The sequence below is a fragment of the Paroedura picta genome, chromosome 3 (genome assembly GCF_049243985.1).
Source record: "Paroedura picta isolate Pp20150507F chromosome 3, Ppicta_v3.0, whole genome shotgun sequence".
In the NCBI taxonomy this organism is placed as follows: Eukaryota; Metazoa; Chordata; class Lepidosauria; order Squamata; family Gekkonidae; genus Paroedura; species Paroedura picta.
Window position 1 is genome coordinate 135,942,192 of NC_135371.1, and position 13,907 is coordinate 135,956,098.

Here is a 13,907-nt window from a genome sequence, read left to right on the forward strand (position 1 = left end):
CAAGATTCTTTGAGCAGGTTCTAGTGACATCATTTATCAACTGTCACATTGTACTAGAACCTTCCAGGTAGACCATGTAAACATAACTGCAGTCTGTGAAGCAGAAACCCATGGTGTTTAAAGCATAGGGTTAATGGCTGGCTTTGTACATTGAGCTTTTGGATGGAAATTTGGGTTTAAATTAAGAAAGGTGATCTGTACCAGGCTTCTGAATATAACACTGATTTTTTTTAAGGAAAGAAGCAGTAAATCCCCAATTGTCTGCCAGTGGATCTGTTAAACATTCATTTCAGATGCTACATTCTTACTTTAGAAATCTCTGTGCTGCCTCTCCAGAGAAACTGGTTTACATTTAGTTTTCATGTGATCCTATATAATTTTTCCCATTGATTTCAATGGGATAAGCCCACCAGATAGTTCTGCATACCTGTAAATGTACTAAAACTTATTTCTCCCCAAACTGTTACACTGTATATTTAAGTTCATCTGAGTTTCCTGTTTTCTTGCTTTTTGCAGTCCCTATTGCTTTGGTGTTCTTGTTAACATGCTAAATTCCCTGCAGCATTTAATGTGGAATAGAGGGACTAGGAGCAATTGATTCAAATTATGAGAAGGGAGGCTCCACTTAAATATTAGAAAGCATTTTCTGTTGGTGAGGGCTGCTCATAGGTTGAATATGCTGTCTGGAAGGATGGTGGAATCTCCTTTGTTGGAAGTTTTTAGGAGGAGATTGGATGAGTACCTGTCAGGAGTGTGTGATTTTTAAGTTCCTGAGAAGGTGGGGGCCTGGACTGGATGGTCCTTTGTAGCCTCTGCCAGCTCTGTGTCATTCTGATTCATACACACACCAAATGACTGTCCTATAAAACTAACGTATTCTAAATCCTATCCTAAGCAGTTTTGCTAGCTTTAAGAGAAAGAGGGTAACAAACATAGTCCAGCAGGAAAGTTCATAGGGAAAAAGAAAATAGCAGCAATGAAGAACCAAAAGAAAAATGCAGTCTTTAGGGTCACCTGTGCTGGATGGAGATCCAACAGCCAGAATAAAGGACTGAGGTTTCAGGGAGCTAGCTTTATATCTAAAAATGCCAATGTAGCAGGGGACATAGGATGATCCTCAAAACATATTGGATTGGTGCCAACAATTTCAAACCTTATTGGTGGATCAGGTGAATAATGAAAAATATTTCCTAATGAGAGGGATTTTGTAGGTGCTGATGTCACCTTTGATTAATAGCATAGCCAAAATAGAACAAACTAAGCTGTTGTTGTTAGGTGCGAAGTTGTGTCCGACCCATCGCGACCCCATGGACAATGATCCTCCAGGCCTTCCTGTCCTCTACCGTTCCCCGGAGTCCATTTAAGTTTGTACCTACTGCTTCAGTGACTGTTTCAGTGACAATAGCATAGCCAAAATAGAACAAACTAAGTACAGTTGCCAAATAGTAAGACTGAATTCTGGGGGAACATAGTGAAAGGGAATAAAAATGTCTACCTGAATGGTTGATGTGCTTACATGTCACCCCTAAATCACAAGCTGTTACATGTCTATACAATGCAAGGATCAATTCACTGACACACTGCTATTACCTTGGAAGGGGTAGATACAAGGTAATGTGTCCATTCCCAAGCAGATTCTCAATTGCCTTCCTCCCTTTGTTGTAGAAGAAATGTCTCAATGCAAAGAGATTATTCTTTTGCTTCCCAGATTAGGGAGATACACACTTTCTTCATATTCCAAAATTTGGGTAAGGCTGAATTAAGAAACAGGCAATAAACAAAAATGAATTGCCCTTCTGAAGGTGTGAGTCCATTCACTACAACATGACATCATCCACTGAGATGAGTTTGCCAGTTTTCCTGTTGTCCCAGTTGGCATTTCTATTAACAGTATTTTCTTTTTCTGCCAGTTCTTATTTGCCTTATCTCCAGTTGCCAATTCAGCAACAAGTTTGCCTACATTTAATGGATGACAGCCATTCCTCCTTGCACATAGTTGTCTCATGCAGTCCTTAGCCTGAAGCATGAGTATAGCACACATTTAGCATGCAGTTAATTATCTGGGCATGTAGTTGCACCTTAATTCAGGAGATTCACAGAGAAGCACATATGTGTAAGAAGTGGCATCTACTCATGAGGACAGGGAAATATGTTCTCTTACTACATATCAAACAAAGCAGAGATATCTCAATCAGCTCTTACTGAACGTGTTCTAAATCAGGGGGTCTGCAGATGTCCATGGACTACAATTATAGCAGGGGCTCATGGTAATTGTAGTCCATGGGCATCTGGAGAGCCACAGTATGGCCACCTCTGTATCTAAACCTTTAGACCAAGGGTAGTCAAACTGCGGCTCTCCAGATGTCCATGGCAGGGGCTCATGGGAATTGTAGTCCATGGACATCTGGAAGGCCGCAATTTGACTACCCCTGCTTTAGACAAACTGGAAAGCACGGACTATGGACAGTGAACACCATTCTGCAGGAACACTGAACAATGAAAAAAGCAATCAGACAGGAACATGGCTGGATACTTAAACTAAAGTTTCCTTAAAAGGACCTGTCTGCCAGGTGGGTTCTTTCCGCCTTCTAAAACCTCAAACCTGATACTCTGCTGCCACCACATGGCTGGCTATAAGAACATTTAGGAATATATTTAATGAAAGAAGCTGCCTGCTTGTTTCTGGCCCAGTTTTCTCCCAAAATGTATAAATGTAACAGAATAAAATAAAAATAGTAAAATCAGTCTCTCAGAGATTAGAAGATCTGGATGCTCAGTGATTAGGTTCTTCTACTAATAGGTTACGCTCTCCTCAATTCTGGGGCGTTCCCTTAACATACAAAACCATGCCCTCTTCAAACCTGACTCAGGGTAGATTTTTGTAGATTCCTTCTCAGGAAAGATATTGTTTGCATGGGTATAATGTCATCAACACACGATATCACTTACTCCTGGAATGTCCCAAGTTTGTTCTACACTGTCGTCCTTTAGTGGAATATTTGAAGAAATTGAGATCTATCTGCATTGACGAGAAACATAGGATAATGTCAGGATCAGTGCCTGTTCTCTGCCATGTTTTATTCTAACCAGAGTTCTTCCATGTTTTCTTAATTGTTAGTTTATTGCTGGGCCCCTATGTAACCCTGGCCTGTTATATTAGCTGTCTGCCTCAAAACGAAACCTGTCTGCTATTCACTTGTTATCATGATTTGCAGTGCTCGCTGTGAACTGTTTGTCTTTTGAACCCGGCCAGCTAGCTCTGCTTAATGTAACAATAATAGTTATCTTGTCAATGGGCGCCAAGCGATCCAAGGACGCTCCAGAAGTAACACTCCCTGGCTAATTGCCCAGACTGCCACCTGGAGCCCTCCCCCTGGGAACCTTCAAGTTTTGGGCGGGAGAATTGTCTTGAACAGGGCTTGCTTTTGTATTGTAAGGCAGATTTGACTTTGCTAGTTATAGTGACTGAAGTAAACTTCCATTAAAGCTTTCTTTTCACAGAAGTTTGTTGTGAGTTCTTTTACCACTTGACAGATAAAAGCTATACTAAGTGCAAAGGACTCAGCAATAATTCTAAAAGTAGCTAAATTCCTCTTGGCAATTTTAAATGAAAATCTTTTTTGTAATTGAAATTGTTTACAATTTTAGTTTACATATTTTGCCATTTTTATGCCAGCAAGTGTACTCTGACTCTTAGCCTATGCCAGCTTGTTCTTCATCTTCTTGGTTTTGTCAGCTGATGCATCTTCTACTATGTCAGGAATAAATTAGCCAACCTAAAAGAAGAGATGGGAGGTCTCCTGGAATTACAACTGAACCCCAGATTACAGAGATCCGATCCCCTGGAGAAAATGGCTGCATTGGAGGGGGGATTCTATGGCATTATATCCACCATTTGGTCCACAGATCTTTAGGCATTTCCAAACCCAGAGTTAGCAGCCCAATGCAGGAGCACTTTCTGACATCACATCAGGTAGCCACAATAGGCCTTGCTTAACCCCCTTTTCTTCAGCTTCCTGGGACTACCAATAGGCAAATTTGAATTCCCAGGTTTTCTGCTGAAAACTTACTATTTCACTGGGGTCAAGACATTTGTGTACATTAAGGTGGGAAGGGGCTTGGGTCAGTGACGGGGAAATTAGGTTAAGTAGGGCAGAATCGAGCATTAAGCCCAGGACTTCGGTTAAGGGACACGTGTCCACACTAGTAGCAGGTAACTGGGAACTCTGCATGACATTTTGTAGGAGCTATCGAGTCCTTAAAAAAAAGAAAAAAACAAGGATAAAGTACAGCAAAATATGGTCAACAGTCACAAGCTATTTAATGTACTAAAGGTCTTTCTGTTCAGTGAAACAAATCTGGTTCTCTGCTGCCATCTACTGGTTTAATATTAAATAGCACAGTTTGATATTCAAAAGCTATGAAAAAAAGTAAGGGCATTTCCGCACATCAGTAAAAATAGCGTTTTGCCATCTGAATGTTACATCGCTTCCCAGTCACTCCTCAGCTTTTCTGCTGTCTCGCCTTTTCTGCCACCATTTCATGCTTCTTACAATTCACATGTGCTGCTAGAAATGGCAGGAGAGGAACACGCCTTACATGTGACCCTCTTCTGCCTGTCAATCAATCCAAACTAGAAAAATTCAACCATTTGGCTAGTACAAAAATGTAATCTTTTTTGTTTATAATTATTCCAATTTATTCTGTAGATCAGTGGTCCCCAACCTGCGGTCTGCGGCCCAGTGCCAGGCCGCGAAGGCCAGGACGCCGGGCTGCGGTTCCCTCTCCCCGCCCCCTGCAGTAAAAACCTTCCCAGGGCCGCAAGCTTGTATGATGTACAAACATAAACCAAAACAGGTTCCGGATAAACGCTTCTTTTTCTTTTTCAATAGCCCATTTTCAAAGTTGTTTTCTTCCTAAGTGGTTTTTATCATATAGTCCCTCACGCTCAGTGTTTCATGGAGGTTTCTTTACTGCTCTATGGCAATGAAAATCCCGATGAGAATGTAGCTAGCGGTTTGCTGCTTGGACGCTGGATGTTGGCGACATCCTGTGAAATGCCAAAATGTAGTGTCTTCACCAGGTAAGTATTTCACTATATTTACGGCATGCAGAAAAGCCCCAAGTCAGAAGTGTGTTTTCTGCCATATAATTCATAGTTAGTTAGGAATGTAGATGTAGGAATTTTGAATATATATTGCTTTATGGCCTGCTCCGGTTTCCCTCTGCTTTCACACCACCCCCATCTATCTCCCAGTGTTCCTGGGAGGATTAGCCCGTGTCCTTGATAAGGACATGTTGAATTCACACTGCATTTGTTTAGGCCAGGGATCCTCAACCAGCGGTCTGTGGCCCCCCAGAGTTCTGTGGGAGTTCTGGAGGGGGTCCACAGTATTTCCTGCCTTGATAGACTTCGTCATAAACTAGGGAACTGGCAGGATCCTCCCAGAGGGCTTCGTGGGTGTAAAAAAATCAAAGATGGGGAATCAGTTATGGTGTGCTGTGAGTGGTCCAGGATGTCTTCTCAGCTTCTGCCCTTCTTTCTGGCCTGCATGAGGCAAAGCCACTGTAGTAGTAGCAAAAGCAGAGGGAGCAAGTGAAAGGAGGGCAAAGGGATCAGGCTGGTTAAGTTACTTCCAGGGTGTGGCAAGGAGGCATGACCAGCTGATGTCACTTCCAGGATGTCACTTGAAGCCTAAAAATTGATTTCAGGGACTCCTCCATGGTCAGAAGGTTGAAAAAAAGGCTGGTTTCAGCTTTTGGAGTTCACTTTCTCGATCCAGGATTCCAACAGGAGGGATTGTGGAACTGGGGGATATATGCTTATGTTGTAAAGCCAGAAGTCAGTTCTGGCAAAGTATTGATCTGGTTTTCCTTGCCTGCTTTCAATAAAATTGATCTTTTGCACCAAGTCAAGGATTGCCAGAACTCCAAAACAGGGCCTGAATCCCCTGTTCGTATCAGCATGTCTGATGGGGACGATCAGGTTTCAAGGCAAACACTGAGATGGGGACTCAGGTGGTGGTGATGGACAAAGCTACAGTGACCCTCACAGCCACAACTGGAGAGGGTGATGGGTCCCGTTACATAGCCCCCCACTTGATGGGTATGCCACAATGAAAACAAAGGGCCTGATGGTCCGATCCCAAATATTATGTGATGGACCGCAGAGGCAAGACCAGGACTTCCACAACCTACGATGGAGTTTTCGATGACTGGACCAATCCAGTGGGGCGGAAACAACCAGTCAATGGTTGAAAGGCTGGAAATCCTACAATTCAAACGTAGAACTGATTACCCGTAAATGGAATAGACTGTGCATCTTACTCAGGTGCTAAGGATCCTCCCACTACTCCAATGCCTAGTATTTGTCATCTATTTATTTCCCCAGTATACTATTTATTATTATTATTTTATCAGCTTGTATACCAACCTTCTTCATGAATGAGTTTGGGGCAGTTCACAACAGCAGGATAAATCAATACAATTAAAACAGCATAAAAGTACTAAAATTAACGGTTGTAGCAAGAAACAAAGCCCCCCTTCTCCTGGCTTGCGGGGTTCATAGGATGTGCCACTGGCAGAAGGAGAGGAAGAAACCAGAGAGGAGAGGAAGGAGACTTACATGGTGTTAAACTGCCATAGGCCGGGTGGAAGAGTGCTTACAGGACCTGCAGAACTGCAATAGGTCCTTCAGGGCCATGATATAAACCCTATACCTGTTGTACATACCTGTACTATATACCTGCTGCAGCTCTTTCATGCAGGGTTGTCCAGTCTAATGGAAAAGAGGCTCCAACTCCCTGGAAAATGAAGCTATGCGAGTCTCACAGAGATGGTTATTGGCAGGGAGCTTGCACACTAATACTCTATTTCAGGTCTACCACACCCCGTGTTCAAATTAAAAGGTGGCTAGAAAATAGTGCCTGCCACCTACATCTTCTGAGAGGACCCTTCACTATTATTTCAGAAGGGCCACAATTTGGAGCCTCCTGATTCTACCTGGGGCTCTTGCTCCTTAACATGTGTGCCTGTACACATGTGCCCAGGCAAAGAGGTCAGTTGGATCTCCAGTTCCCACACATAAAACTCTCTTTAGCCAAAGAGTGACTTGTCTACCTATCACTCTCCCTTCCATTTTTGTCCTGGGACTCCTCACACAACTCCCTCCAGCAACCCCAAACATCAGGCTCTGCCTGAGGATGTTACCGTCCCGAACAAAACAGGAAATTCACATAACTTGAAACCAGGAAGACACAGGTGGAGACAGGGCCAAGTGTGAGATCAACATTTATTTGCTGCAATTGCTCTGTGCTAGATCACAAGGCTGTGGCAAAAACTTTAAGAGGAAAAGGATTCAGAATAAAACTGTACCAGTGGTTGGAATGGGGATACCTTCCGCCCTCTTCCCACAACCCACTTGCTTTGCCCTCGTGCCACAGCAATAATTCAGCATCCTGTCTGTTTCACAAAAACAGGTTTTCTTATTTAAAACAAATACAAATAAATCTAAAAAGGGGGGGGGAATCTATACAGAGATTATGTACATCTCAGATAAATAGTCCAATACTGAGCCAGGAAAGTGGAGTTTGCCAAGGTGCTCAATGGATGTGGAGCACCATGATCCTTTAATGAGGGATGGCCATCTTCTAACAGAGCACCACCACCTCCTCCCCCCACCACAAACCTCAAGGCAGCCAGAAACACCCCAGCAGCATACCTCAGACATCAGCAACCCCCACATCACACCCTCAGTTCCCCCCTGCCATGGGCTTCCCCACACCACCCATGTGCTTGTGCTTAAGGGCAGCCTTTACCCTAACCCACCCAACCCCCCTCCCTACTGAAAAATGCCACTGCAGCAAGACAGGCATCCCCTTTCACACAAATGCCTTCGGTCAGGCGAGGGCTGCTGCCAGCTCTTGGACTATCAGCTGCAAAGGTAACAAAGGATGATAAATGCCCTGGGCTGCCTGCGTGGGACAGGATCATGAGATGCTTTCCAGCTGCTGTTGATAGGATGCCTGTAATGCACCAGCAATTGTTACCCCACTGGCCCAACCACAGCCACACATGCCCCTCCCCAGGCTCACAAGAGCCCCCCTTTCTCCTGATGGCATGGTGAAGCAGTGAACCCCATGATGGCCTCAGTCCTGCCTGGCCTCAAAAACAGCACCCTCTAGAACAAGGGCAATATCGCATTTGGAGGTGGCTGACTCGCTGCTCTGCTCCTCCCAACAAATCTCATTCAATTTCTTATTAAGGAGAACCCCCTGGAAATCAAGAAGCTCAATTGCTTTTGGGAGCAAAGAAGCCAGAAGGCCTGCGCAACTAAAGCAAAAGGTAGTCATGTCAAACCAGAATGGCATGGGAATCTCTACGGTGCAACACGAGCCCCTTGACCCCCTCCCCTTGTTATTGCAGAGGGATCAGTGCCCTTGTAGTCCACGCCCAGTTCTGTGTTGCAGAGCATCAGTCTGGAACCGAGCACAGCGAGTCTTCCCAATGGCAGCGTGGGTGGATTTCTTGCCCCTTTGTGGGACACAGCCTGTATGATACACTCTGCCTCTCCACTGGCTCAAGCAATGAACCAGTGAGCCAATACTGGTGGGGAGTGGAAGGGAACGGCAGCCTCTCCTCCTGACCTTTGGACTGCTGGCTTCAAGAAGACCAGTGGAGGGACTAACTGAGATGATGGCCTCCTGGTAGAGAAAGAGCCAGCAAGAGCTGCTATCAGTGTAGCCCCTTCCCTCCGCCTGCCTCCAAGCCAGAAAAGAATAGCAGAAGCTAGTCGTCCCCCCCCCCCAGGTGGCAGGTGCCTTTGCATAGTCTCTTCCCCCTCCGCCAGGGGACTGCGAGGCATCAGCCGCCAATGCTGTTGCCGCCACTGAAGGAGACCAGGAAGACTAATGTCGCTTGGTGGAGGACACCTTCTTCTTGCGCGCTGCGAGCATCTCATAGAATGGGTCACGGCTGATGGCAGCTCTGAATGGAAACAAAAGCGGAAAAGCATGGGAGGGAGAGAAGATGAGTTAGGAAAGATCCAAAACTGATCAGGGATGCTCAGACATTGCACAAAGCCCCTGGGTAAAAGATCGGAAAGGGAGCGTTCCTTGGAACGGGGACCCATTCTGAGCTACTTCTGAAATTCCACAAAGTCCAGAAGCCACCATCACCCTTTATGGGAGTATAGACAGAGAAGCAGACAGATAAACTGCTCTGTCCAGGCATCCCAGTGTCTGTTATTCAAGCCCCAGCAAAATCCCCAGTGTGCTGCCCCCCCAAAAAAATTTATGCTCACTTGATGCATTTGATCCATTCTTCCTTCTCTTCCGGGGTGGGTGCAGAGATACGGTATACAGTGTGGTTCCCTTCCACCACGCGCCCATCTGCCTCAGTCTTGCAGGCCTTAATCACCTGGTCCTTGTTGTCAGGAATATACAACTCAAAGCAATTCTGCGAGAGGGGAAAAGTGGAAAGGATTGGTGGTCACCAAGGCTTCCACACTCTGAGATTCTTTGGGATATTACCACATGGGTCATTCCCTTGCCTGCTGGGTTTGGCGAGAAGTCACAGGATTTCTGCAGTGAATGTCAGATTCCCTGAAACTGTGCACAGACTCCTGCTAGGAAACCAATTCTTAGTAAGGGCCAATTTGCACAAACTAACTTTTGGGCTTCTGGCCCAAAGCAGTGACCCTCGAGACCAGAGTTGTAGACTAGCAGAGATCAGATTATTGGGTTGCTGGAGGTTAGTTGACCCCCATCCCTGACAAACTGTTTTAGGCTAGGGAGCTAATAGGAATGCTAAAGGTGGCATCTCTCCTCATCCTAATTCCACAGAGCTCTTCACTACATACAGTTTTCCAACAGGTCTCTGTATATTCTACATTTTTCTTGTCTCAGAATGCAAAAATTGGCTTCAAACAAATTAAGTTTCTATCCTTTAGAGTTGCTTGGGAATGTGAGGCCAGGTGATAATTTGGAAGCCTCTTCTTAGAATGTAGCTCTGCTAGCAGCTGTTTCTGAAACACCAAATACACACACACACACACAACATTGGTTGCTACCCTCCCAATCAGTGAACTTTCCTAGACACAGCACTTACGGGCTTTTTTGAATCCTCTACCTCGCGGATACTCAGATTTTCCAGTGGGATAATGCCTCGTGGTTCCTTGTCCTGCAAAATGACCGTAAATAAACAGATGACCACTTGTAAATTCAACAAGGACTGTGCTTGGTCGGTCTGATAACACTGCATGCTTTTCCACCCCAAAAGTGAACAAATGGGAAGATACTGCCTTCTCCTAGACCAGGGATCTCCAGCATGGTGATAGTGGGCACCTGGGCACTCATGGACAACTGATGCCCACCAAGTGGGCGAGGCCACTTCTGATTGGCTGTGTAGATTACAGAATACTGACTATAACCACAGTGTTGGTTTTATTCTCTGCCTCATTCCTCTTTCTTGCCATGTTTTCCCCTATATTTCCCCTGGGTGTGTGTGTGGCTCTGTCTCACTGACAGCCATTTTGTTTTCTGCTATACGTAGATTTCCTCTGGTTGTTTGTGTGGCTCTCATTGACAGCCATTTTTGTTTTCTTCTTTACGTAGATTTCCTCTGGTTGTGCGTGTGGCTCTGTCTCATTGACAGCCATTTTGCTGCAGGTTTCAAATGGTGGCCAAAGGCTCAAAAAGTCTGGAGGCCCCTGTTCTAGAAATAAACCTTGCCTGGAACTTATAGAGTTCAGACGCACACCCTATCTCAGAAATAAATCAGACCAGATATCCAAAAGGTTTCTTTGCAGTCAACAGTCCCTCTTTCAGGACCATACATTAGCACCCCCTTGCATGCATACTCCCATGGGCTTTATGTATATATGCACACATCTGTGCCTGGCTAATCAGCACAGCCGTCTGCCACTCACCGTAGTATATTCAAAGTAGTAAAGGCAGTTATCTGTCAAGATGAACCATCGCCGCTTCCACGTCTTCACCCGTCCACCTGCACAATGAAGAGGCAAGCTTGACAATGCATGCCCAGTCCAAAGACATAAGCAACGGGCACATAAGCAACGAAGGCAGAGCTAGAGCTTATCAGCGTGGACAGACGTGTGTTGGAGTGAGCCGTGTCAAAGAGCAGAAGCAGAGCCACACCAGAGCAGCAGGTGGCCACATGGCGATCACAACAGCAGGGCAGGGGGAAGGTGGTTGGGGGAGGACCCTGCTCTGTACATTGCAGTTGAAAGGTGGCAGTCACAGATCTCACCACACTTGAGGGGAGAAGGAGCCGTTGGAGGAATACACTTCACAAATCAAGCTTGGTCCAAGGTGGCTCTGACAAAAGGGAAGTGATCTGTGCACGATCTCCAGTCCTTCTATAGGTGTGTTTGGGGAATAGAGGACAGGGCAAATAAGGACAGAAGACATTAACCCCTTTTCACTACCTCCGTTTTCATGGGAGTATGATCCACAGTAGGGTATATATCCAGGATGTTAATATCTCTAGGGTGCAACTGGCAAGAAGAAAGAATTAGTCCACCCCATGCCCTCACTGTAAACTAAAAGACTCCTATGACTCTTTCCAAGTATGGAAGATCCAAACACACACATCTCCCATGATCTCATATCTTAGTCACAGCTGTTCTCCACAAGATTAAGCTTGGAGCCTAGGCCTGCTAACAGAACATCTTGATTCAGTCAGCCCCAGGTATTTTTAAATAGAGAGAAAGGAGAGTATAGAATAATCTTCCCTATAAAGAACCACCCATCAGCGAGAACCTGAAAACCAGCTATGTAGAAAGGTATTTTCTTTTCAAGTACAGTTGTATGAACTTATGCTAATGCTGTGAATTTATGCTGTTTGCAGGGGGTGGGCAGAAGGGATTGTGTCAGTGCTTGGCTCTTTTAGCCCTTTCTTGCATGCCCAGGGGAATTCCAATCACCGCTTTGGGGTCAGAAGGCAAATTTCCTCCAGGCTACACTGGCCATGGATTCTGGTTGGGAGGTGGGCATCATCTGGGCATGAAACTGGGGTCACTGTGGGTAGGCAGGTAGTTGTTAATGCCCTGTATTCTGCAGGGGTTTGGATTACATGACCATGGAGGTCCCTTCCAATGCTATAATTCTGTTTCACACCTCAGCCTTGATCACACTGTCCTACCACAAAATTATAAGGGTATTATTTTTTTTCTTGTTTGTTTTTCCTTTGGACCACCTGGAATGTCTATGACCGTTTATGCACTGGCAACTTCATTGCCCCGCCCCCCTGTCAGGAGCACAGATCGGGGGTGGATGAGATGCACCAGGCCAAGTACTCCCCCATGTGAGTCCAGGAAGAGGTGGGACCACCTGCCACGACTAAAACTCCAGCCTGCAACCCGGCATGAAACCTCCAGTGCGTAAACGGTTTATGACAGGAATAGCTTCTCTACCCTGTTTCAAGCATGCATTTTGAGCATTAAGCTGCAAAAGTCAAGCCAGAGATACCAACTTGTTGGGCGCACAGTGAAATAGGAAAGAGAGGTTGAGTTCCTCAAAGGAAAAAAGAGGAGGCTCTGAGATCTGACTTAGAATCATAGAAGGATACAGTTGGAAGGGGCCACACAAGCCATCTAGTCCAGCCCCCTGCTCAACGCAGGATCAGCCCAAAGCATCCAGGGTAAGGATCTGTCCAGCCGCTGCTTAAAGACTGTCAGGGAGGGGGAGCTCATCCCCTCCTTAGACAGTTGATTCCACTGTTGAACTACTCTGACTGTGAAAAACTTTCCCCCTAATATCTAGCCGATATGGTTCTCCATGTAGTTTAAACCCACTGCTGCAGGTCCTATCCTCTGCTGCCAACAGGAACCTTTCCCTGCCCTCCTATTAAGTGACAACCTTTCAAATACTTAAAGACTGCAATCATCACCAACTACCAGCTTAAAGACACAGCCAACATCACCAGCTACCCATTAAAACAATAATCTCTCAAAAAGAAACTTTCTGGGATCCAGTTCTTATCACTTGCAGGGGAGGGAGCTTCGGACTGACACCAGTTAGGGAGGGAATATCCCATGCTCCGCATCTGAGATCACCACAGGCGCTCTACACACTCCTGACACCAAGCTGATGCTAATCTTCCTCAGGCCCAGTCAAGATTTTCAATCAAGGAAATCAAGGGGGCCATCAACAAGGCAAGATTCAACTTCAGAAGCCAGAGTACAGAGGAAGCACCAGCCTTTATACCAGCTGGGAATCATAACAAATAATCCCTGAAGCTGCCAAATCGTACAGCTTGTGTTATTCTGAACAGAAAGCCTCTAAAGCAAACTGCCTGCTCTCACTGATGGGAAAATTATACACAAGAGGATATAAGCCCACTGGGGTCTCCAGACTAGACCCCAGTCAAAGGCTGCACTCCGTGTCCATCATAAAGGTCCACATGGGACCAGAGGGTCATGTGACAAGGCTACAGAAATCTGGGAGTGAGGATAATCTTCTGCTAGCATTCACTGCTTGCTGAAGCCCAAGGGAATGGTGGCTATCTAGTCACAGGTTAAGGATGCAGAATTTATAAGCAGACGTCCTTCCCAGAGAAACTCTTATAGCCACATACTCACACACAGAAAAAAAACAATGACACCCCATTCAGCGACACACACACAAGACATAACAAGCCAGTTGCTCCAGATAGTGCCTGCCACAGTCCCCAGGGAACACAGAAGGCCCCACCACTTGTTGCAAGCCCCTGACATCATGGGATGGTGCATGTCACCTCAGCAGCAGGTAAGAGTCCCTCCATGATAAAGCAAAAGGGAGCAAACGAGTATATAATGAAGTGACTTCTAGGCTGGCTGCCTTGTCATGCAAGGGTTCAAACAGGCTGTGTCAAAGAGAGATGACACTCTGCCAGCCAAAACATTACAC

The 13,907-nt window shown here is 45.6% G+C and overlaps 1 protein-coding gene across 4 annotated transcripts in view; it reads right to left on the bottom strand.

Annotated features, from left to right (window-relative positions):
- Nucleotides 1–7,273: 7,273 nt before the first annotated feature.
- CYTH1 (cytohesin 1) overlaps nt 7,274–13,907 on the bottom strand; it is a 71,154-nt gene continuing 64,520 nt past the window's right edge. For 3 of the 4 annotated variants that reach the window (XM_077328135.1, XM_077328136.1, XM_077328137.1), the window contains exons 10-13: nt 10,928–11,006; nt 10,108–10,179; nt 9,302–9,456; nt 7,274–8,985 (exon numbers count right to left, since the gene is read on the bottom strand). In XM_077328135.1, coding sequence (XP_077184250.1) covers nt 8,907–8,985; nt 9,302–9,456; nt 10,108–10,179; nt 10,928–11,006 — 385 coding nt within the window. In that variant the 3' untranslated portion in view covers nt 7,274–8,906. The remainder of the gene's footprint in view (nt 8,986–9,301; nt 9,457–10,107; nt 10,180–10,927; nt 11,007–13,907) is intronic. The other variant, XM_077328134.1, reaches the window with a different exon arrangement.